This window comes from Armigeres subalbatus, chromosome 1 (genome assembly GCF_024139115.2).
Source record: "Armigeres subalbatus isolate Guangzhou_Male chromosome 1, GZ_Asu_2, whole genome shotgun sequence".
NCBI classification, from domain to species: Eukaryota; Metazoa; Arthropoda; class Insecta; order Diptera; family Culicidae; genus Armigeres; species Armigeres subalbatus.
This window is the reverse complement of record NC_085139.1, coordinates 212935338-212961641: the sequence shown is the minus strand read 5'-3', so window position 1 is coordinate 212961641 and position 26304 is coordinate 212935338. Positions and strand designations below refer to the sequence as shown.

At 44.3% G+C, this 26304-nt stretch overlaps 2 protein-coding genes across 2 annotated transcripts in view; one reads left to right on the top strand and one right to left on the bottom strand.

Annotated features, from left to right (window-relative positions):
• Positions 1-26304, bottom strand: part of LOC134205749 (multifunctional protein r) — a 98141-nt gene that overhangs the window by 55023 nt on the left and 16814 nt on the right. Inside the window, exons 3-4 of the mRNA XM_062681313.1 lie at positions 12511-16070; positions 12345-12449 (exon numbers count right to left, since the gene is read on the bottom strand). Of these exons, the coding sequence (XP_062537297.1) occupies positions 12345-12449; positions 12511-16070 (3665 nt within the window). The remainder of the gene's footprint in view (positions 1-12344; positions 12450-12510; positions 16071-26304) is intronic.
• Positions 24896-25938, top strand: LOC134205751 (uncharacterized). The gene is made up of 2 exons (XM_062681315.1): positions 24896-25670; positions 25729-25938. The coding sequence occupies exon 1, from the start codon at positions 25071-25073 to the stop codon at positions 25551-25553; it is 483 nt and encodes a 160-aa protein (XP_062537299.1). The 5' UTR covers positions 24896-25070; the 3' UTR covers positions 25554-25670; positions 25729-25938.

Below are 26304 nucleotides of genomic sequence, written 5' to 3'. Positions count from 1 at the left end.
TTGAGTGTTAGTCTCTTTCTTTGCTTTGGTGATTTTCATCGAAACAACACCTTAAGTTTGCAAACTCGTGATTTTTTTCCTAATTTTTTTTCCGGTTCAAAAATCAAAATGGCTTCCAACAACGCTTCTGGCTGCAGTTGCAGTGCACCGAAACTACACAGTCTGGTAAGGTTATGGATGTCGAGCCCCAGTTTCCGAAAACTGGTGACTGCAGTGGCGTAAAAACAGGCTTACTAGCTTTGTCCTCTGTCGATGTAATTAATTCTGGTGATAGTGTTTTTGAATACAGAATCATCTTTTGAATCGTGCTCTATTGTTCCGGATGGAACCCTCAATATTGCTCAACGGCGCTTTCAAGTTCCGCTTGAGAAAGGTCAGTATACACCTGCGTTGAAAAACGCCCTACTGAGGGATCTAAATGTGTTCCTTTATTCTTCACCCTGCTCTTCGTTTACCCCTAGTTTTAGGGGATCTGGCTTGAGGTTTGGTGTGGTTTGGTTCTCTCCGGAGAACGAGCCAGCTATAACTGGCTGCTTGAAAAGCTTCATGCCATCAACGACAAAGCTGGAGAATACAGGTTCACTATTGAACCCTTTGCTGCACATCAGAATAAAATCTGTATAAATATTCCCTGGGACTCTAAGGAGGGTCTACGGGACGCAAATGTTTTGAAAAGAATCAAATTTCAAAACCCTTCTCTCGGCAGATCGCTGGAAGGTTTTCAAGACGAAGACGACAGAAAGTAACAAGCTGATATTCTGTAGTATTGATGACGCTTCTCTGGATATTTTGCGCAAGCAAAACTTTCGCTTGAACTATGGGTTCAACAAAGTGCATGTAGATGTACTTCTGCAGAGAAAACCTGCTTTATCTACTAAAAGTAGCTCTACAAAACGTAATTAATGAAGGTCATTAATTAAAGCCTCTGAATGTTGCTTACTGCAACTATTTTGAACTACGGGTTCCATCTATTATGAGCTAAATTGCTCAATTTTCCGCATGGCGGGTTATTCAAGTACATCTCCTAAAGGTGTTCTGATTATTACACACACACACTATTCTTTTTCTAATTCTTTCCACCCTATCCATCCCTTTTCCTTTTCCTGACAGGTAAATGATGATAAGGCTATATACTATGGCGAGGCACAAATCTCCCATTTAGGGGGAACGTGCCGCCTGAGCCGACATTTCTGATACCTGATACCTGAGTGTGGGAATGCATTCTGGCTTTGAAATACTTATCCATACGCAATCGAGTCTACCTATATTGGATCCCAGGACATACGGGTCTAGAGGGAAACGAGATTGCTGATGAGCTAGCCAGAATGGATCTAATGAAAGGTTCATTGGCCCTGAGCCCTTCTGCGGGATCTCAGACTGCTCTGTAAAAATGGAACTGAACAAATATATGGTCAGTCAAATCACATCAAACTGGAATGCACTTTCCCCATACGAGCCAATCCAAAAGGCTCGTAACGATTAACCCCAAGAAAACCCAACAACTATTAGGTCTCAACAAAAGGGATCTCAACATCTACACCGGTCTAATAACTGGACACTGCCCCTGCAGATACCATCTACAAAAGATCGGAGCAATCCAAACCTCAAATTGCCGCTTCTGTGACGCGGAGAGAGAAACATCAGAACACATCCTCTGCTATTGCAGTGCACTCACCCAACGTAGGTTCAAAGTTCTCAGCAAGCCCTTTGTAGGGCCTGCTGACATATGGATCTTATCCCCCAAGGACGTGGTTGGCTTCATAAAGCTAGTCTCGCCAGAATGGGGGAGTCACATACTGTAACTCAGGATCTCTATTCATCAATAATAGATGGTCTTGAGTTCAGTCGATACCAAGGTATCTCAGTGACAAACATGTTACTGAGATAACTTGCGTATTTCACAGTAAAAGGGTATATCACAATAGTCCTAAAATCTGGACGCAGTGATCTTCACCCGACAAACGAGGAGATTTATCGCGTCTACTCTGACTTCCTCCATAGGAAGACCACCAAACGCCATTATCAGCCCAGCTTTCACGATGTGTTTTTCTGTAAGAGCCACCGGGGTTTTAGACTGAGAAATCATAAAATGAGTACTAATTTGCTCTGACCCCAACATCTTGATAATTATATCTATGACCAGAGTGCGTAATGCTCACTCAATCTCAGGACCGCAGGATAAATCTAGACCAACATTTGAAAAGGGCGTAACAGTCAAAATTTATTCCTTCTGATTCTTTGTCCACATATATAGCTAAACAGATTCAACCTGGGCTTGAAAAACGCTTGCTTTGGTTTCTCTCATCGAACAGAAAAATCTAAAACCTGTACATTACATACAGCCACGTAGTTCAACGTCACCTTTGCGTACAACCCGATTGGGCTGCACCTTTGAGTTTTTGTTTCCCCTTAAGTGCGAGAAACAGCTGCTCTGGACAGTACTTTGGCAAATTCCATACAAAGATCTAGAAATACCTACGACTCTGCGATGTTACATACATATTTTGTGAATAGTCAAACAATAAGTCGAGTCAAGTACGATTCAAATTGTAGTTTGAATGTGAAATGTTGCACATTTTGTTTTTCTTAGGGCCTTCTTCATGCTTTTGAACGGTGCTTATTCATACGCTTAAACCTGGCTTACTGCTTAAGTGCAGGTGAAGGCCTTTAGTAAGAAAGAGACCCCGAGAAAAGACTTCGTCAAGGACGCAAGGAATCCACGATCTTCTGTGTTGGGCAGGAAAATTGTCCAAAGTATTCTTCAAAATCTTTCCAACTTTTTTTTTCCAAATTTCCAAATAGTTTTCAATGCAGATTCTACTGGAAATTTTCGGCAAGAACTTTTTTGAAAATCAACAAGTTATTTTTAGAAATTGTAAGGGAACGAATTTGTGTCGTACTACAACGGATTTTTTTTTTTGGAATTTGCAAAGGAAGGATTTTTGAATATCCAAGAAAAAGTCTTTGGAATTTTCAAAAGACATTCTTTGGAACATGTAAGGATAATTTCCGCGAGAAACCCTTCACAATTATCACTGGAGATTTTGTGGAAAGTCTTCGGGATTTTTTTAAATTTCGGAAAATCTACGGAATTTTCGCGACGAATCTTCGGATTTTCTTCGTAAATTTCAGGGCAATTTCTTCGGGAGTTCTAATGAAAATCCTTTGGAATATACGATGGAAAATCAACGGAATCTTCAAAGAAATTGTTCAAAATTTGCACAAGAAATTATTTGAATTTCCCACTTTTTGAGTTTCCACAAAAAGAAATATTTGTAATTTTGGTAGGAAAGCCTTTGCAATTTTCATGATTTTTTTCGAAGTTTCAGAAAAGTCTACAAAAGTCTGCTAGGGGGAGGGGGCTTGAAAATGTGAAATTTCGATCTACTTGGTTTGTGGACAGCCCCTTACGAACATATTCACTCTAAACCTGACGTACTAAAAATTGCGTTCAATACGACATTTTTACATTTTCATTAATAATATGATAACCTAAAAATTTTGTTTAAGATGCTTTTCGTTTTCTGTTGAACATTTCCAATATACAAACATTTCAATATACAAAGCAAATGAAAACAGCATTGATTATCTTCAAAAACTGATGCATATCTGGAAAATTCCTCACTAAATTTTCGCATGTACACCAATACTTGCGGTAGTGTTCCTATAGTTGCGAGCCCCGCACAGAAAAAAGTAATGAAAAATAAACAGCGCGTAAAACTTGACATGCGAAAATTTACGCTATTCTACGCTGAAATTGTCCTCTTGCTAACAAGATTGCTTACAACTTGTATGCAATATTGACGATTCACGTCGAATATTGTATACATTTAGGCTATATCCCGTATAGAATTACGCTAATGTTGGTGTTCCATTTATGTGCATGATTTTTAGCGTAAATTTCAGTGGATTTTTCAGGATTTTTCTATCTGTGCGTAAGAAAACAATGGTACAAATGATGGGGAACGCTTTCGAATGTATATCTAAGGTAAGTGAAATGAAATTTCGTTTAATTCTAGGGAAATGAATATTGTTGGAACATGCTTAGTTCCTCCACTATTGGATAGTTTATCTTATTTGTCGACTCGGAATGGGGTTACGTAAATAGTAGGCGACAATATAAATAAAAACTTGTATAGGAAACACAATTTAAAAATTTGGTGGGGTTTCGGTCACCGTAAAACTTTATATTTTCTGGTTTGTTGATTTTTATCGGTGATGAAAAATACACAATTTCTGTTTTTAATAACGTTTCGGCTTACTCCATTCAGCCATCATCAGATATTGAAAAACGTTCACTCAAAATAATGTTCACTTAGAAGCTACTTGAAAACATATGCAGATATTTTCCATGTAGTTTCGTGTGTAAAAGTTAAATGATTTATTAGTGATGGCACTCATTATTCTTAATTCACTAGAAAATAAAATAAAATTTAAGTGAATTTTTGTTTGGCCATTTACTTAAAATTTAAGTGAAACTTTGATAATTTTTTCTATAGTATCCCTATTAGTGATGTGTATCCCGTCCACTAGAAACGGACGAGAGCAAAAATGGGAGTTGAAAACTATTTCATACTCAAACATTTTGCTTCGCAAATCGTTCTCATAATGCTTTTGCAAAATGTTTCATTAGCGATAGTTGATAAACATACATTTCTGCTCTGAGAACCCCACTCATATATTTTTCATACATTCATTTTGGAGTAGAATTCACTAGAAGAGTATATACATATTATTTTCAATGTTTTCTAATGAATTCCACTACATTTGTTTTTAAGATGCACCTGAGCTTTTAGTAAGTTTTATTTGATTCCAGTAAGGCCGATGAATATTTCGATTTTTAAAGTTTACATGACTTTTAATAGTGGAATTAAAGTGACAATTATTTTGAGTGTTCACTTGCCACCAGTCTGGTTCAATAACTTTAAAAATAGCCTCTTTGATTTTTTCAGTGGCGCAACCGAAATTTTGAGTAATTTGAAGTATGATATTACTTTAAATCAGTTTAGAAATTCCGTTAAATTTCGTTATAAGCTAGTTTTTGATGGCGAAATTTATGTAAATTAACGAAACGAAACGAAATCATAGAATCAGATTTCGCCATGCTCAAATTTCGCGAAATTCCGCGGAATTTCGTTTCGAACCACTTGAAACAATTTTTTTCGAAATACCGCATATGCTTAGTGGTAACAACGAGGATGCAGTGGAAGAATGGGACACACTCGTTCGCATGCGTGGCTTAGCTAAAGGAAAGCTGACGGATGTGAAAAATATCATGATCCAACTCGTGCAAGAGGAAATCACGCAGCCGCAGATCAAGGTACATCAGAAGAAGGTGAAGGCAGCCTACAAGGAGTTTACAGATTACCATGAACGCATCATGGCGATCACCTCACCTAATGTGAAGTGTAAGTGTGTGTTACGAATTGCGTGTGCGCTTTGTTTTACGCTGTTGATATATTGATCAAAATCACGATTAAAACATTCCCGTTATCAACTACAACAGAACACAACAGAATACCATTGCCTTACATCGCTGGTAGAAGCTAAAAACTCGAAATTTGTGGAACAATATCCTATTGCTGCTACACAATGAATCTTGGTTGCAGTGAGTGTGCTCTTCACATTGGCAATTTAGAAGAGCGAGTTGTTTGTGATGGATGCTATAAAAAGTATCATTTGAGTTGCGCGAAGATGAATCCCTACCAGTTACGAGTTTGTTTAGAATTCGACAACGTACTCTGGCTATGCAATAAATGCCTGTCTTCGTTTCGCAAGCAACAATCTGCATCATCAAAAACTGATCTAATTGTGCAAGGAAAAGTAAATGACAACAAAACGAATGACAGCGAAATCGATCTCGTTGTGCAAGAACTTCAGGCGGAAATTTCAAGCATTAAAGAGAGCTTCGATAAACTGCGCGGACGTTTAACAGTGGTTGCCAATGGATAAGTGATAACACTGTTCTGCCATCTACATCCACACCGCAAGGAAACATTAATCGAAATAATTCGTTCAACGATACATCTCAGCTGATGGTGGGATCAAACGCAGAAAGTTTCCACTAGTCCCCGAACGTTTTGGATTTTTTACGAGAGCGGCAAAACACGTTTCCAGTGATACTATGCGACAAATGGTATCTAACTCGTTGCAATTAGAAGATCAACCTCAAATTGTTAGACTACACAGATAAAAATATGTTGTGATTTTAAATGTATTTTAATGCACATATTTGGAGCATGCAAATAAACGTAACATTCAATCGATCTCACTTTTCTTTTCAATCGAAATAAATTTAAACGGTGCTTGCTTGTAAAATACAGTCAAATTTAATTGAATATCGAATGTTATTTCGTTTATTGGGGTAAGCGACAATTTTACACGTCGTTGAATTTTCAAAACTATTTGCTGTGTAGTACCGCATTGGATTAACAACGAAAGTCTACGATACGTCTCCTACAAGATTGGAGTGAATTGGAAATACAGGGAAAAGGCTCTACTCGCATCAACATGGCCTGTAGGATTACAGTTTCGGCAATTCGTTCATCATGAATTTAATTACTGGGAGCCGTAGGAACAGAATTGTGTCGTTTTTTTAATATTATTTGTACATATGTAAAGTCATAATTTCTTATTTAACGGTAAAGTTGCTTTTGTCTTGAATGTTTGTAAAATATATTGTGTGTATGATTATTATAATAGTATAAGTTAAACATCATTGGGGCCAAATTGAGCCTGTTGATAGCAAATAAATAAATAAATAAGAGAAAGGAACAAGACTGTAAGTACCTCGAATTTGATACCACGAATTTGATTGCACGACAATATTTGCCTTACTCTCGAAACATGGATCGAGAGTCTTAACGAAATTCCCGTGAATGCTCAACCACTCCAGAATCAGCAACCGCTGGTTGTGCAACAGTCGCTTCCTCGTGCCATTTCGCGTTTTGATGGCAAATGGCGTGCAGTGGAAAAAGTTTATTGTCATGTTCAAGGACGTGGTGGACAGATCGAACGACGCACCACTAATTAAGCTCTACCATTTGGAAAAGGCCTTGAGTAGGGACGTTGCTGGGGGCAGCAGGGATTATGACTAAGGGCGCCTGCCTAGGATGTGGTGGGGTTTGACAGTGGGCCCTGTTACACCTCTATAAAAAGCTTCATGTATCCGCAAGTAGGCTCCGCCAAAGCGCACAAGCCCAAGTCCTGGTGTTAGGTGGGACGCTAAACAGCCCTGACACGACGGCCCTCCGACGAGACAGGAGGTTTGCGCAGGCCCAATAAGCCGCCTTTAAAAACAACTATTACGAACGACATAGAAGATAATACGACTCGATACAATCGGCAACGACCTAGGCGACGAATAAAGGATCACGATTGGAAGCTTGGAACATGGAACTGCAAGTCGCTAGGCTTCGCGGGTTGCGACAGGATAATCTACGATGAATTACATCCTCGCAACTTCGACATCGTAGCGCTGCAGGAAATCTGCTGAACAGGACAGAAAGTGTGGAAAAGTGGCCATCGAGCGGCTACCTTCTACCAAAGCTGTGGCACCACCAACGAGCTGAGAACCGGCTTCATAGTGCTGGGAAAGATGCGCCAACGCGTGATTGGGTGGCAGCCAATCAACGCAAGGATGTGCAAGCTGAGGATAAAAGGCCGTTTCTTCAACTATAGCATCATCAACGTGCACTGCCTACACGAAGGGAGATCCGACGACGAGAAAGAAGCGTTCTATGCGCAGCTGGAGCAGACATACGATGGATGCCTACTGCGGGACGTCAAAATCGTCATCGGTGACATGAACGCTCAGGTAGGAAGGGAGGAATGTATAGACCGGTCATCGGACCGGATAGTCTGCACACCGTATCGAACGACAACGGCCAACGATGCATAAACTTTGCAGCCTCCCGCGGAATGGTAGTCCGAAGCACTTTCTTCCCCCGTAAGAATATCCACAAGGCCACATGGAAATCACCTAATCAAGTTACGGAAAACCAAATCGACCACGTTCTAATCGACGGTAAATTCTTCTCCGACATCACGAACGTATGCACTTACCCCAGTGCGAATATTGAATCCGACCACTACCTCGTCGCAGTATGTCTGCGCTCAAAACTCTAGACGGTGATCAACACGCGTCGGAGTCGTCCGCCGCGGCTTAACATTGGGCGGCTACAAGACGGTAGACTAGCCCAAGACTACGCGCAGCAGCTGGAAGTGGCACTCCCAACGGAAGAGCAGCTAGGCGCAGCATCTCTCGAAGATGGCTGGAGAGATATTCGATCCGCCATTGGAAGCACCGCAACCGCTGCACTAGGCACGGTGGCTCCGGATCAGAGAAACGACTGGTATGACGGCGAATGTGAGCAGTTAGTTGAGGAGAAGAATGCAGCATGGGCGAGATTGCTGCAACACCGCACGAGGGCGAACGAGGCACGATACAAACGGGCGCGGAACAGACACAATTCGATTTTCCGGAGGAAAACCGCCAGCAGGAAGATCGAGACCGTGAAGAGACGGAGGAACTGTACCGCGCTAATAACACACGAAAGTTCTATGAGAAGTTGAACCGTTCACGTAAGGGCCACGTGCCACAGCCCGATATGTGTAAGGACATAAACGGGAACCTTCTTACGAACGAGCGTGAGGTGATCCAAAGGTGGCGGCAGCACTACGAAGAGCACCTGAATGGCGATATGGCAGACAACGGTGGCGGTATGGTAATGAACCTAGGAGCACGCGCGCAGGACATGCGACTTCCGGCTCCGAATCTCCAGGAAATCCAGGAGGAGATCGGCCGGCTGAAAACAACAAAGCCCCTGGAGTTGACCAACTACCAGGAGAGCTGTTTAAACACGGTGGTGAAGCACTGGCTCGAGCGCTGCACTGGGTGATTACCAAGGTTTGGGAGGATGAGGTTCTGCCGCAGGAGTGGATGGAAAGTGTCGTGTGTCCCATCTACAAAAAGGGCGATAAGCTGGATTGTAGCAACTACCGCGCAATCACATTGCTGAACGCCGCCTACAAGGTACTCTCCCAAATTTTATGCCGTCGACTAACACCAATTGCAAAAGAGTTCGTGGGGCAGTACCAGGCGGGATTTATGGGTGAACGCTCTACCACAGACCAGGTGTTCGCCATACGTCAGGTATTGCAGAAATGCCGCGAATACAACGTGCCCACACATCATCTATTTATCGACTTCAAAGCCGCATATGATACAATCGATCGGGACCAGCTATGGCAGCTAATGCACGAAAACGGATTTCCGGATAAACTGATACGGTTGATCAAGGGTGATGTGCGAAGTTCGAGTTTCAGGGACATTCTCGAGTTCCTTCGAAACCCGTAGAGGGTTACGACAAGATGATGGTCTCTCGTGTCTGCTATTCAACATCGCTTTGGAGGGAGTAATACGAAGGGCAGGGATTGACACGAGTGGTACAATTTTCACGAAGTCCGTCCAGTTATTTGGTTTCGCCGACGACATTAATATCATGGCACGTAACTTTGAGAAGATGGAGGAAGCCTACATCAGACTGAAAAGCGAAGCTAAACGGATTGGACTAGTCATCAACACGTCGAAGACGAAGTACATGATAGGAATAGGCTCAAGAGAGATCAATGTAAGCCACCCACCACGAGTTTCTATCAGTCTTGACGAAATCGAGGTGGTTGAAGAGTTCGTGTACTTGGGCTCACTGGTGATCGCCGATAACGATACCAGCAGAGAAATTCGGAGACGCATAGTGGCTGGAAATCGTACGTACTTTGGACTCCGCAAGACGCTCCGATCGAATAGAGTTCGCCGCCGTACCAAACTGACTATCTAGAAAACGCTTATAAGACCGGTAGTTCTCTACGGACACGAGACCTGGACGATGCTCGTAGAGGACAAATGCGCACTGGGAGTCTTCGAAAGGAAAGTGTTGGGTACCATCTATGGTGGGGTGCAGATGGCGGACGGTACGTGGAGGAGGCGAAAGAACTACGAGTTGCATTAGCTGTTGGGAGAACCATCCATCGTTCACACCGCGAAAATCGGAAGACTGCGGTGGGTCGGGCACGTAGCCAGAATGTCGACAACGATCCAACGGGAACAAGAAGGCGAGGTACACAGCGGGCAAGGTGGATCGATCAGGTGGAGGACGATTTGCGGACCCTCCGCAGACTGCGTGGCTGGCGAAGTGCAGCCATGGACCGAGCTGAATGGAGAAGACTTTTATGTGCAGCACAGGCCACTCCGGCCTTAGTTTGATAAATAAATAAATAATCAGTGTGAGCTAAGACTGGCTAAAGAAAGTGTTTTGTTGTATGAACATAAAAGAATAAAATGTTCTAGAAAAATCTCGTGTTTGTGTTTTGGTTTCTAGCCAGAAGCTCCCTCGGTCCGCCAGCTGCCGCAAAAGTTTTAATTTTTGGCCCTTGTCAGGGCTAAGAAAAGTTAATGGTAATTTTCTTGGCTATTGATTGGCATTCGTCGCTGCATTAAAGCAGTTCCGTCGGTCGCTGCATTAAAGCAGTTCCCGTCCTGCTGGTTCCCAACACTCGTTCGGCGGATACGCTGCATGAAGGCAGCTTTGGATAAATTGGCGGAGCAAAATTGAATTATCTGGCGAGCTGGCGCTCACGAGTTTATCGCCCATCGCCATGCCACACAAAATGCTTACCACAAGTTTTCACGAAAAAAGTAAATGGTAATTTGTGGTAAGCAATTTCAATAAACTGTGTTTTGACGGGAGTAGTTAAAAAAACGATTCCAAGGACGGAAAATATGGAGTGTGAGTAAAAATATGGTATAATTTTATCGTCAATGAGTTTTCGCTTGATTTTCATCGCTTTTGTTTCTTTTTCTCGTTTCAGAGAGCGAGTAATGGCGCTTAAGTCTACCCCAGTAACATTTTGGTTTTATAATGGTTTTAAGGCACTCTTGTAGAGTAAATAATGGTCTTCAAGAGCGTTAAAAAACTAAAAATGTTACTTGGGTAAGCCTATATGTACACTGATGTACATAAGTATTTGTCATGTTTTCATAGAAATCTATCTTAATTTATGCGATTACTTTTGCCCATCAATGTATAAGCCAGGGCACTAGACTAAAAACTGTGTCCCATCCCAAGACGTCGAGGACCCAAGGAGTGTACATTAATATTCTTAGAAAAGTCACTCCCAACGATTCGTCAATCATTTTTCCCCCTAAATGTGAAACGGTTGGTACGGCTGTCCTCGTTTCTTCCTTTCGTAAATTCAAAACTCTTCGTTGATCATGTTATTCATTACTAAATAATCTGATTGTGAATTTCAAGCCTGCATGGTGGGCCTGGCCGTATCAATATTTGTGTCATATTTGTGATATGATGAAAATATTGATGCTGACAAGAAAATGCTTGGAAATACAACTGACATTTTCAGGATGCTTCTCAATACTGGCTGTGTATGTGCTAAGACAAGACAAGACAAGACATCGCCATGCCACACAAAATGCGAAACAATCAGATTCCATGATATCGTGCCACATTGCGTGGCTCGACAAACCAAGAAGCGATACATGAACCTGCCTTCGATAAATTTGATGTCATGCCCATCAAACTATTTCCACAGACAAACAGACATAACACATTGAACATTTACTCATCAAATTCATCGTCGTTCAAGCACTAACGACATCTGTTGATTTTAGTTAGTTGGGCAAATCACGAACCAGATGACGATAGTGAGCAGACGTCAAACTCGAGCAAAAACGATGCGCGTGCCACAAATGATCGATTTGCCAACTAATGATTATTTGAAATGACCAGCAAATCAGTCAACGATGGAAATTTTACGAATGTTATGTCTGTTTGTCTGTGCTATTTCATTTATTATGCAATGCAAAAAATACACTATTTGAACACGCGCCTAAGCCAATAGAGTAAAATGTAGTCATGTGACTACTGTAAAAAATTTGGTTTTCCATTATAGCATGTGTTATAATGGATTTTAAGCACCATGACCATTAAAGCACCAATGTCTTTGGCAAAAAAAAAGCCTTTTTATCACTTTTGCACGAACTGTAAAACCAGATATTATGATCCGGAATTGCAAAAAAAAAAATTAGCATTACTTCCTCACGCGAGTGAATGAGAAATCGCACTTCACTAATTAGATCAATTACTGTATAATACTGTGTGGCCCTGTAAATAATTACTCGTTTCGCGTTTCATTATAAACATCGGACCATTTCAGGCACCATGATAACCGTAGGAATTCTGTTATATAAAACATCTGGGAAACTTTAAAATTATAACTAAATTTCAACACAGTACAGTACTAAAAATTAGCATAGAATCTTTACTTACGTCAACGCCATGTTCGGTGTAGAAATCTCCGGTTCCCATCGAAGCGTATAGCTTGTATCCCATCTTGTGCAGGATACGGATGCAAGGCAAAAGTTCCATTTTGTGCTGCAAAATATTGAACCTTTTGAACAGTTTCTACATCGAGACAATCCACTTTCAGACTAACCTTGAAACTGCCAATGCTAAGCAAAATGGCTCGCTTCGGTATCTGGAAACCGGTTGACATCATTGCTTTGAGGTACGCCTCGTATCGATTATCTCCGAAGCAAGCCACCTCGCCGGTCGATGCCATTTCCACCCCCAACATCACATCTGCTCCGGCCAAACGGGAGAAACTGAACTGTGGAACCTTGACGCCCACCTTTCCACACCCATGCAGCACATCTACAGGTTCCACACTCATCCCGACGATTACCCTCGTGGCCATCGCTACAAAATCGTGGTTCAACGTTTTGGACACGAATGGGAAGGATCGCGATACTCTCACGTTGCACTCGATCACCTTAAGTTCGTTATTCTTCGCAATAAGCTGCATGTTGAATGGTCCCGTTACGTCCAATAGAGCAGCAATATCCCTAGCGATTTGTTTGATGCGTTCCAAAGTTTCGTGGTTGATGTCCTGTGGTGGAGTTACCAACGTAGCATCACCGGAGTGAACACCAGCGTTCTCGACGTGTTCAGAAACGGCCATACACAGGATCTCACCATCCGCAGCCACAGCATCTACGTCGATTTCTTTAGCCTCGACTAAGAACTTGGAGATCACCACCGGATGTTCTTTGCTTACATCGGAGGCATGCTTCAAATATGTTTCCAGGTCCTGGTTGGAATAGGCAACATTCATAGCAGCTCCAGATAGTACGTAAGATGGTCGGACCAGGCAGGGATAGCCCACCTCTTCACAAAAGTCAATCGCTGATTGAAGATTAGTCAACTCCTTCCAGCGAGGCTGAAGTATGCCTTTTCTGTCCAACATACGGGAGAACTTGAATCGATTTTCAGCTCCGTCCACAGATTCGGGCGATGTTCCCAGAATTCTTGCCTGTTGACGATGCAAATCCATGGCGATGTTATTCGGAAGTTGACCACCCATTGAAAGAATAATTCCGTCCGGTTGTTCAATATCGTAAATATCCATGACTACTTCGAAGGAAATCTCCTCAAAGTACAAACGATCGCACATGTCGTAATCCGTACTAACAGTTTCCGGATTGTAATTGACCATAATAGTTTTTCTCCCGAGATTCCGCAACTCTCGTAAACACCCAACAGCACACCAATCGAATTCTACCGAGCTTCCAATACGATAGACACCCGATCCGATAACCATTGTGTACTGTCCGGGGAAGTCAAGGTCGTCATTGGTAGCATTGTACGTTAAATATAGATAGTTTGTAGACGCTGGCCATTCTCCTGCCACCGTATCTATCTGCTTTACAAACGGCAACACTCCCGTATCTTTACGCTGCATCCGAACCGCCAGCTCCGTGCTCTTGATCAACTCCGCGATCTGCTTATCAGAGAAACCGATCTTTTTGGCTTCCAAAAGCATATCCTTCTCCGGTATCGCCGATAACTTTTCCAGCCGCTGTCCAAAATCGATAATATTTTTCATTTTCACCAGAAACCATCGGTCAATCTGGGTCAACTCGTAGATTTGATCAACCGTATAACCCTTTCTCAACGCTGCCGCCAGTACAAACATTCGCTTATCAGTCGGTTGCTTCAACTCCTGTTCGTTCATTTTTATCAAGTACGGGTCAAAACCATTCACATTGTCCACCATTCGCAATGCCTTCTGAAAAGCTTCTTCGAACTTCCGTCCGATTGCCATAACTTCGCCAACACTTTTCATAGAACTTCCGATATGTTTGCTTACCCTGGCAAACTTGGAAAGATCCCATCGCGGCATTTTGACTACGCAGTAATCCAGGCTGGGTTCGAAACACGCTGTCGTAACTCCCGTCACTGAGTTTTTGATCTCCGGTAGAGGAATGGATAGAGCGAGCTTCGCCGCCACATAAGCCAATGGGTATCCGGTTGCTTTACTGGCCAGGGCCGAACTTCTGGAGAGACGAGCATTTACCTCGATGATGTAGTACTCTTCGGAAAATGGGTTCAACGCGTACTGGATGTTGCATTCTCCGACAACTCCGAAGTGACGGATAACCTTAATCGCCGTTGTACGAAGCATGTTGTATTCGCGATTGGACAGAGTTTGCGAGGGAGCAACCACGATGCTTTCTCCGGTATGGATTCCCAGCGGATCCACGTTCTCCATGTTACAAACGGTAATACAGTTGTCGTACGCATCGCGTACCACTTCATATTCAACTTCCTTCCAACCCTTGAGGGATTTATCGATGATCAATTGGGTCGAATGGGCTAACGCCTGCTGTGCCAACACCTTCAGCTCCTCCCGATTATTGGCAAAACCAGACCCGAGACCCCCCAAAGCAAATGCTGCTCTAGCCATCACAGGGTAGCCAATCTTTTCTGCGGCGTCGAGAGCTTCCTGAATCGAATACACTGCGTCCGATGGTGCAACCTTTTCTCCGATTTCAGCCACTCGATCCGCAAAAATCTTCCGGTCTTCGGTTTCAATGATCGAAGTGATTGGAGTTCCCATGATCTTAACGTTATATCGCTCGAAAATTTTCGCCTTCTGCAGTTCAATACCACAGTTCAAGGCGGTTTGACCACCGAACGTTAGTAGAACTCCTCCTGGTCTCTCAGCCTTGATTACCTGCTCTACGTAATTCGGCGTCAATGGCAAGAAGTAAACCTTATCGGCCAAGCCCTTGGATGTCTGCACGGTCGCAATGTTCGGATTAATCAACACGGTTTGAATCCGCTCCTCCTTCAACGCTTTAATAGCTTGTGACCCAGAATAATCGAATTCGCCTGCTTGACCAATCGACAACCCTCCGGATCCTAGAATCAACACTTTCTTCGGACGAGTCGTATCGATCTCCTGCTTGGGCTGATAAGCCAATGCTTTGTTCAGCCGCTCTTTCACTGTTTGATTATCCGATCCCGAAGCCTTATATGCATTGACAGTGTCTAAAAATACGTCAAACAATACTTCCAAGTCCTCAGGTCCTGCTGTATGCTCCGGATGGAACTGAACACTATAGTACGGTTTGGTTGTGTGAACGATTCCTTCGTTTGTATGGTCATTTATATTTGTAAACAGTTCTTCCCAACCGGCGGGTAGTCGCGACGCATCCACCGCAAATCCGTGATTCTGTGACGTCATGAAACACCGCTTGGTTCCCTTGTGAATGCACGGCAGATTGTGACCCCGATTTCCGTACTTCATCTTGTAGGTCTTACATCCCGCAGCCGTGGAAAGCAGCTGATGCCCCAAACATATCCCAAAGATCGGTTTCACTACCGATCCCTCCCCCAGCAGCTGCCGAATGTTGGCAACGGTGTCCTTGCACATGATTGGATCTCCGGGGCCGTTGCTCAGGAACAGACCATCGTAGTTCTCCGGATTCAGTTGGGCATTCCACGGGACAACGTCGACGCGAGCTCCCCGACTGATGAAGCATCGGACCTGATTCAGCTTGAGCCCGCAATCGATGGCACAAATTCGGGGCGATCCTGACTCGTTGTAGGAGACCGCCCTGGAGAGAGAAACTTCAGCAACCAGATTGCGTAGGTTTTGGTTCTGGAATGCGATGCCGGCGGCACTCAACACGTGGCCCTGGACGATTTTGCCTGTTTTGGGAGATAGGAAAAGAAAGTCATGCTCAGAATAAAAGAATAAGTTTTAGTATAGAAAAGCCTTTGATAACGATTTCATGTGTAAGAGAAATACGAAGTGAATCAAGTTAGTCTGCCATGAAAGACGATAACAGTCACCGGTGTTGGAAAAAATAAAATTTTCAAAAAATCAAGGATGATCAAACTCATCCGCGATCTTACTTTTGAATTATCATGTGATAAAAACTCGCCAGCGATAAAGAATCGTTTGAAAATCGTATCTTGATTTGAAGCAATTACCGTTACATTTTGAACACTTTTTCCTTACTACCATGATACCATAACGCCAAATAGAAGATATAACGGGACTGTTGACAATTAGCTGATCATAGTAAACATTAATGTTTGAATGAAAATTCTGTGTATATTATCGTTTGAGTACATAATCTGAGAAGTTGTCGCCGGCTACTGTTTTCACGTGAGAAGTTTTCACATGAAAATTGCAATCATTATCGCCTGACAATGATTCAGCATAACACTGACAGTCATTATAAGTGAATCTATGCTGTACCATTTGAGCTGTAAGGAACTACCAAAGGTCAGCTTTGCATTCATGCAACAACCCGAGCAACACACATGTTACATACAATTGAATTTGGTCGTATTTAAGTTGCTGCAACCAAATCGGTCTGTGTAGTGCTGCTAGGAAAATGGAAACGGAGCCTTCTTGATGTACGGAATAAACGTAGTCCCGATATCGCATCTGACCATCACCTCCTCATCGGCGAAATACGCCTACGCATTGCGCGGATTCGTCGGCAGGAGGAGAGAGTTGGATGACGGTTCAACACACGCCGACTAGAAGATGCCACGGTGAAACGGTCCTTCGTTGAAGAACTGGATACGCGTGCTGCAGATATTCCGGAAGGTGGCAGCGTGGAAGACCAATGGACCGCCATCAAGAATGCCTTCATCGCCACCAGCGAGAACAATCTGGGCGAACTGCGCACCCAGAGAAAAAAAATGGATCACCGATGAAACCTGGAGAAAGATAGAGGAGCGAAGAGAAGCCAAAGCCGCGATAGAGCGATCAAAAACCAGAGGAACCAAATTCTTAGCCCGTCAACGATACTCGGCTCTTGAGAAGGAAGTAAAACGCTCATGTCGACGGGACAAGCGAGCGTGGGCAGACTGTCTGGCCGACGAAGGAGAGAGCCGCCGCAACCGGGGACATTCGCCTCCTCTACGATATCTCGCTTCGCTTAAGCGGGGCGAAGATGAATGCAACGATGCCTGTGAAAGACGCGAACAGTGATGTAAAATGTCATTTGCATTCTTTTTTATAATTTTCCCAGAACTTTTTTCAGTAGTTAGCTATCAACTATCAAGTATGGCGAACTTATAGCGCTTAAATGTGGCTACAACTTTGTCTAACAAGAAATTGCTGTGAAAACTCATATGTGAATATGTACGTTATCTGGAAGATATTGATTTGGAAAATATATTGGAGCTGGAGGTAACCACTTTCCCTTCGATGGGACTCGAACCCATGACCCTACAGTACGCTAGACTGGTGCTTTAACCAACTAAACTACGAAGGACCTCCGTCGGCCTTCGCAACCTAGTGGCTACTGAACGAGCTCGAGATTCCCAAATTGGACGCATAGTCAAATAACTCGCAATCCATTTCTCAAGCCAACACTACCACATGTGTATAGTACACGTTCACATAAGAGGAGCGTGAGTATTTAGAATGTCTGGCGGCTGTACTGTACACATTCTTCATCAGCAACTGTACTGATCAAGTGAGGTTGTGTAAGCTATTTGCCAGTCGGTCGTCAAACTCAGACCCGACCGCTGGGAAGGTCGCTGAAACAGGTCGTCACTTTGTCAGCTCGCACAAACTTGGACAGAACATCATCAGTCCACACGAAGCAGCCATTCATGAGCATGCTAACAACATCCATTTTATTCCCAACAACTTCTCGGAGGAGTTGGAGATCTCCGCAGGCGAATTGACGGCTTATATCAAATCATCGAAGAACATGAAGCCCCCAAGTTTCCATAACATTCTGAATCTTGAGCTCAAACACATGAGTGCTCCGTTCTTTGAGCACCTCTCGCTGATCTTTAATCAGTGCCTCCGACTCAGCTACTTTCCATCGTCCTGGAAGTCAGCGAAAGTCATCCCCATCCGTAAGCCTGAAAAGGATCCTCCCCCAAAAGTGATCGTCCCATCAGCCTTCTCTCAGGATTATTCAAGCTATTCGAAAAAGCTATTCATCATCGATTACTTGAGTCTGCCGAAAATCTCAACATCTTGCTCGAGGAACAGTTTGGTTTCCGACGCGGTCGGTCAACCGTACACCAACTGACTCGAGTTACCAACGTCCTCAGACGGAACAAGTTTGTCTCAAAAACATCCAACATGGCCTCACTCGATGTCGAGAAGACATTTGACAATTTATGGCATTATGGCCTGGTGTCAGTGGCGTAGCCACGGGGGTGGTTTTGGACATAAACCCCCAGAGACAAAATTTTTAGAAGAATTTTTTTTTCCGAAAAAAAATGTTTGGAAACCACCATCCCCCCCCCAGGCCAATTATCTGGCTACGCCACTGCCTGGTGTGCAAACCACATCGCTACAATCTTTCCAGCTACCTGGTGAAAATCATTAACAATTACCTGTCGGTAAGGACATTCCGGGTCTCAATCAGCGGAGCGAGTTCCAATGCGCACAACATCGTCGCAGGCGTTCCCCAGGGCAGTATCCTCGGGCCCCTGTTTTTCAATCTGTTCACCTCCGACATGCCAGAACCTCCAGAAGGCGGCATTCTGTCTCTGGTCGCAGATGACACCTCCATCGTCTACAACGGTAAAACTCCAACGAGGCCTGGATGCCCTGATAGAGTACCTAACCAGCTGGTAGATCTGTATCAACGCGACGAAGACCCAGGTCATCATTTTCCCCCACTCTAAATTCCCTAAACATGTTCCGCCTGGGGACTATAAAATCATCCTCAATGGCACGACTGTGGAATGGGTCAATGAGGTCAATTACCTTGGCTTGACCCTCGACAGCAAGCTTATATTCAGGCAACAGGTTGACAAGACGGTGACGAAGTGTAACGTTTTGTTGAAACGGCTGTACCCTTGATCAACCGTCGTTCGTCATTGTCCTTGAAAAATAAGCTTGCTGTTTACAAGCAAATCATCCTCCCTGTGATCGATTACGTCATGCCGGTCTGGGAGTGTTGCGACCACTGGCAGCACGGCCAATATCCCTCCGGCAATCCGGCTCTCTCAACAAAGGGATACCGTCAACGTCAACCGTCAACCTCGACAGCAGCGAAACGAATGTCATGGAATAGCGAAAACAGATGATAACAAAGTGATGCTTTGATAACGTGGCTCCTATATGAATATTGTAGTTTCGTAAATTGAATTCATAAACGTAATAATATTATTTTTCACTGGTATTTCGCTTCTGAACTTGATCTACTTTCCTGTTAGCAATACTGTGAGTTTATATGGATTTAGCCTATATCGATAATCAAATAATCTAATGTTTCCTCAAGGTAACCTAAAAGTAGGAGATCGACATCCCAGAATTTATAGAAGTGAAACTTATATTATTGGTCAGGTTCCGGTATTCTTACTACTGGCACTGTAAGTAGGATTTGTTCTATACCAGCAATTCGGTGTTTCTCATAACTATGTTGTAATTAGGTCTAGTACATTACCTTACTGGAAAAGGCGCAAAAATCAGCTGAGCTTGAATACGTAGAGGCGACCGAATGTGAGTAGATGTAATCTGAGAACTCGAATATTCATCTAATAAAATTGATTTATAGCTTTAAGATACGCAACCAAGAAAAATCTGCGTTTCTGTAAGGAGGTCCGAAGAACATAAGTAACAAAAGCTTAAAGATTCGCCTGAGTGCGGTAGAAAGAGATGCCTGAAACGGAGCTCTACGATTGCAACATATGCCGGAAATCGAACAGCGAGGACGACATGGTATTTTGCGCAGTATGCCAAGAGTGGTACCATTACCGCTGCGTGGGAGTGACGTCGGCTGTAGCTAATGTTAGCTGGATGTGTGCAAGGTGCTCGGGGCTGCCTTCATCAACACGAATCGACGAGTTGACTGGAAGCGACATTGCGGTGACTGAGACCCCTAACACGTCAGCCTCGGTTTCCAACGTGCTAACGACTGGAGGCACTGTATCGTTCTCGACCGTAGCGTCATTTTCTCCCATGGTGTCGCTGACAACGAACATCGGAAGTCCACTGTCCGCTTCCGAAGCGCATGCCGCCGCGTCATCGTTCGCTTCATCTGGCTTATTTCCTGGTATCTCAGTGGTTCCACCCGGATTTCAACCGATCACCACGACAGGTGCGACAAGCTACGGTCAATCATTGCTAACGGAAGAAGCTAGAGCAAATCTTCTTTGGGTTCAGCAACAGCGAATGTCGCTCGAGCTGCAGATGGAGGAAAACCACAAAAGGGAGTTGGAAAAACAGAAGGCAATACTGGCCCAAATTGCGGATAATGCAATGCAAGGAGTCATCGCTGGCGCACCAGTTAAGGAGCAACCCGTGGCAGTTGGTACAAATAGCGGAGGAAACTGGCTGGGAAGGATGATAGGCGAGATGGAAAATCTGTCTATCACACCAGTAAGCATGGGAGCAGTGGTAACTACACCTGATATGGCCCTGCTGAACAATAGTTCTACTCCGACAACTGCGGGCTTAGCAAATCGGAATATATTGGATCAGACTCTTCCGTCAGTAATTCTGGGCATTCCGAGTAATGCGAGAGATTTCTACAGTTCCGTCTTCAGCTAGTGTTCCCACGACGCCATCTACTCACCTGCTTGGATATCCGCAAACTGCTATTGGGCAAACTCGTCAACATAGTACGTTTTCAATTAATAATCAAATTTCTCCGATGTACGGATTAAGAAACACTCACTTGACAAATGTAGTGACAGCCTGTCCAACAGTACCAACAGCTTCGATTCCGCAAGCACAATCCTACGGTGGAATGTCGGTGGCAGCAATGTTCCCAGGTATGAACCAGCACCCTTTTCTCCCAGGCTTATTTGGGTGGGAACCTACTGTAAACCCGCTCTACTATTCCCGTTCATGAACGCGGCGGCAAGGGCACCTCCACTACCAGTCGCGGTGGGCCCTACGCAAAATCAGCTGCTGGCAAGACAGGTAATGTCAAGAGATCTTCCCCCATTTCGTGGAGATCCAGAAGATTGGCCGTTATTTTACAGCGCCTATGTGAATTCGACAAATGCGTGTGGGTATTCTGAAGTAGAAAACTTGGCACGCCTCCAACGTGCACTACAGGGTAAAGCCTTTGATGCAGTGAAGAGTCGTCTTCTTCTACCGGCGTGTGTTCCCCAAGTAATGTCTACCCTGTATATGTTATACGGACGACCAGAACTAATTATTCAAACGCTTCTGGACAAGGTACGCGATACTCCCTCGCCGAAGCCTGATAAGTTAGAGTCGCTGATCACTTTTGGAATGGCGGTCCAGAATTTATGCGACCACATTGAGGCAACTGGTCAAGTAGCACACCTGTGTAACCCAGTCCTTCTACGTGAATTAGTCGAGAAAATACCAGCACAGCAGCGTCTAAACTGGGCGCTTTACAAGCAACAGTTCCTGGCGGTCGATCTACGCACGTTTGCGGGATTCATGTCTATGCTTGTAGCCGCTGCTTCCGACGTTACATTTACTTCAGATACCAAGCCGACGAAATCGGCGCGACAGGAGCGTAGTAGAGACAAGAACTTTCTTAATACTCACGCAATGAGCGAGTTGCAAATGAAAGAGTACAAACAAGAAGAGGAGTCGGATAAGAAGGAAATTAAGGAAGTTCGTTGCCTGGCGTGCAACGGATCTCATCACAAAGTAAAAGATTGCGCCGTATTCAAGAAATGGGGAACTGATAGCCGTTGGAAGACGATTCAAGATCATCATCTTTGTCGAACATGTCTAGGGAAACATGGACGACGGCCATGTAAGTTGCAGACTGTTTGCGGTGTGGATGGGTGTCAGCAACGACACCACCAATTGTTGCACAATGGTGCTCGTAAACATCAACTCTCACCTAAGGAAGCCTTGAAGTCAGTTAAGCAGAATGAGCAGTCAGGAGATGGTTGGAATGCGCATCATGCAACTAAGCAATCAACGTTATTCCGGATCATTCCCGTGAAGCTATTCTGGAAAGGGAACTCTTTGGAAACCTACGCTTTCCTAGATGACGGATCAGATATGACACTGGTCGAACAGTCTATTGCAGAGCGATTAGGTATAGACGATGGTGAATCTCTACCCCTTTGTCTCACGTGGACGAGCAACGTGACTCGACAGGAACCGAATTCTCAGCGGGTACAGCTTATGATCTCCGGGGAAGGAAAAAGCGGAAAGTTTGTTATGAATGACGTAAGAACAGTTGCCAGTCTCAATCTGCCTAGGCAAACGCTCAATTATAAAGAAATAGCGCGACAGCACACTTATCTCCGAGGGCTTCCAATCAGTAGCTACGAAAGGGTCACACCGGGTATTCTGATTGGGTCGAATAACGCCAGTCTTACAGCAACACTAAACCTACGCGAAGGTCAATTAGGCGATCCACTGGCTTGTAAAACTCGTCTCGGTTGGTCGATCTATGGGTACACAACTGAGGAAGAGAAGACGATGAACTTCACGCTGCACGTGTGCGAGTGCCGACGAGAATACCAAACCGATCAAGATTTGCACGACCTGGTCAAACGACACTTCACGATTGAGAGTATTGGCATTTCAGCAGACAAAGGACCAGAATCGGAAGAAAACAAACGGGCTCGATGGATGCTGGAACAAACGACAAAACGTGTTTCGGACAGATTTGAGACTGGTCTATTGTGGCGGCATGACAACGTGGCGTTTCCCAACAGCTTTCCTATGGCAATGCGTCGCCTAGAATGCTTTGAAAGGCGGATGAAAAAAGACCCTGAGCTGAAGGACAGTGTACAGCGGCAGATCAAAGAGTACCTGGAGAGCAACTACTATCACGAAGTAACGAAACAGGAGGAAGAATTTATCGATCCACGCGGAGTGTGGTATTTGCCATTGGGCGCCGTGAGAAAACCAAAGAAACCAAGTTAAATATAGCTGGTCTGGGATGCCGCGGCGAAGGTCGGAGATATCTCCATGAATAGCATGCTGCTAAAGGGGCCAGATTTGTTAACTCCCCTCGCTTCGGTGTTGTGCAAATTTCGGAGAGACCACTAGCCGTTTGCGGCGATCTGAATGCACAGCCAAAGATTCCTTTATCGCGACCACCTGTCGCAACCTGTGAAGACATTTGTGATGGAAGTTGGATATTTTGGGACTACCTGCTCACCCTGTCAAGCACAGCCCATTAAGAACCTCAACGCGCATGAGCATAAGGCAGAGTTTCCAGAGGCTGCGAAGGCAATAATAGAAAAGCACTATGTTGATGACTATCTCAACAGTTTCGATACGGTAGAGGAAGCAATCAAGGTAGCACTCGAGGTTAAAAAGGTGCACGCAAGGGGAGGATTCCAGATTAGAAATTGGCATTCAAACTGCAATGAACTTCTGCAAATGGTCGGGGATTCCGAAAATCCACAGCAGCAAATCATCAAAATCGATTCAGAAGGTGAAGTAGAACGAGTCCTAGGACTTTTGTGGATACCGGATGAAGACGTCCTTATGTTTTCCACGGAGCTTCAGCTGGACGGCATTGTACCAACGAAGAGAAACGTACTGCGTTGCGTCATGAGTTTATTTGACTCACAAGGTATCCTTTCACATATAACGATCCAGGGAAGAATGATCATCCAGGATACTTGGCGCGACCAAACCAAATGGGATGAAGAGATCGCAGAAGCTGTACATGCGCGCTGGTCGCGATGGATAAAGCTGTTCAAGAAGGTAGGTCAGATGAAACTTTTCCGAGCCTACTTCCAGAATTCTCATCCACGGGGATCGGTATGGTGGACCTATATGTTTTTACGGATGCGAGCGTGGATGCATATGCTTGCGCGGCCTACTTCCGAGCCATAATTAAAGGAAAAACGTACGTCACACTAGCTATGGCGAAGGCGAAAGTAGCACCATTGAAAGCATTGTCAGTGCCACGCCTGGAATTGATGGGGGCACTTCTGGGGGCAAGGCTTTCCAAGGCAGTGATGGGGTACCACACGTTACCAATCTGCAATCGAGTAATGTGGACAGACTCGAAAACCACGCTGGCCTGGATTCAGTCCCAGCAACGTCGGTACCGGCAATTTGTGGCATTCCGAGTAGGGGAAATTTTAAACAAGACGGAATCCAAGGATTGGAGATATGTTCCTACTCAGCTTAATCCGGCCGACGAGGCAACCAAGTGGGGAAGGGGACCCAGCACTGATTGCACCACTCGATGGCTCCAAGGGCCCGATTTCCTCTACCAACTAGAGACCAAATGGCCAGAGCAAAATTCTACGAAGTCGTTGGAGACAGATGAAGACATACGGCCTTGTATGCTTCACCAACAACAACGACAAATTGAGGATATTTATCGGTTCAATCGGTTCTCCAAATGGGAACGGCTGTTGAGAGTAGCAGCTTACGTTTACCGTTACGTTGGAAATTGCTATCGCAAAAGTAAGAAGCAAATTCTGGTCACCGGTCATTTGAAACAAGAAGAGCTGATAAAAGCAGAAAACAACCTGTGGCGTATTGTGATTGGCATGCAGGTACCGACGATGGTGGCCTTAGGCTCTTTATGTAGCGATCGTAACCCGGACGACGAAACCCTGTTAACGGTTATTGCCGAGGCCGAATCTATAGTAAATTCTAGACCGTTAACTTCAATTCCTCTAGAAAGCCCCAGCCAGGAAGCACTAACTCCGAATCACTTTATCCTGTTGAGCTCGAACGGTGTCATCCAGCCTCCAACAACACTAGCGGAACCAACAAGAGTGACCCGTACCAATTGGAACATGGCTAGGCAGCTTATGGATCAATTCTGGCGTCGATGGATGAACGAATATCTGCCGACTCTCGCTAATAGGACCAAGTGGTTCGGCGAGACGAAAAACCTGGAAAAGAACGATCTCGTGCTGATTGTAAACGAAGGTCAACGCAACGGATGGTTGAGAGGCCGGGTCATAACGACGATCCCTGGACGCGATGGCCGGATTCGTCAGGCTTGGGTACAGACAACGGAAGGCGTGTTCCGGCGACCAGTTTCCAAGCTGGCAGTACTCCAGGTGCAAGGTAATGGTAACGCAGAGTCGGTAGGTACACCGGAAGTGCGTCACGGGTCGGGGGATGTTGCGACCACTGGCAGCACGGCCAATATCCCTCCGGCAATCCGGCTCTCTCAACAAAGGGATACCGTCAACGTCAACCGTCAACCTCGACAGCAGCGAAACGAATGTCATGGAATAGCGAAAACAGATGATAACAAAGTGATGCTTTGATAACGTGGCTCCTATATGAATATTGTAGTTTCGTAAATTGAATTCATAAACGTAATAATATTATTTTTCACTGGTATTTCGCTTCTGAACTTGATCTACTTTCCTGTTAGCAATACTGTGAGTTTATATGGATTTAGCCTATATCGATAATCAAATAATCTAATGTTTCCTCAAGGTAACCTAAAAGTAGGAGATCGACATCCCAGAATTTATAGAAGTGAAACTTATATTATTGGTCAGGTTCCGGTATTCTTACTACTGGCACTGTAAGTAGGATTTGTTCTATACCAGCAATTCGGTGTTTCTCATAACTATGTTGTAATTAGGTCTAGTACATTACCTTACTGGAAAAGGCGCAAAAATCAGCTGAGCTTGAATACGTAGAGGCGACCGAATGTGAGTAGATGTAATCTGAGAACTCGAATATTCATCTAATAAAATTGATTTATAGCTTTAAGATACGCAACCAAGAAAAATCTGCGTTTCTGTAAGGAGGTCCGAAGAACATAAGTAACAGGGAGAGCTGCGCAAAAACTCATCATCTGAAACTCCAACGAGTTCAAAATAAGTTCCTGAGGATGATCCTCAACACTCTCCTCACAAAAATTTGGGAAATAAAAATAGATTTTACTACTACTTACTGCGCCCGAGCCATTTTGGTCGGGATTTTGCAAAGAGCGGTTCGACAAAATTTGATGCAGTGAAGTGGACACAGCAGCACGAATGCGAGGGTAGCAGTGCAGTGATAAGA

Excerpts from the sequence above, each read along its gene's own strand:
- LOC134205751 (XM_062681315.1), top strand. The coding sequence starts at position 25,071 with ATGGCTAGGCAGCTTATGGATCAATTCTGGCGTCGATGGATGAACGAA.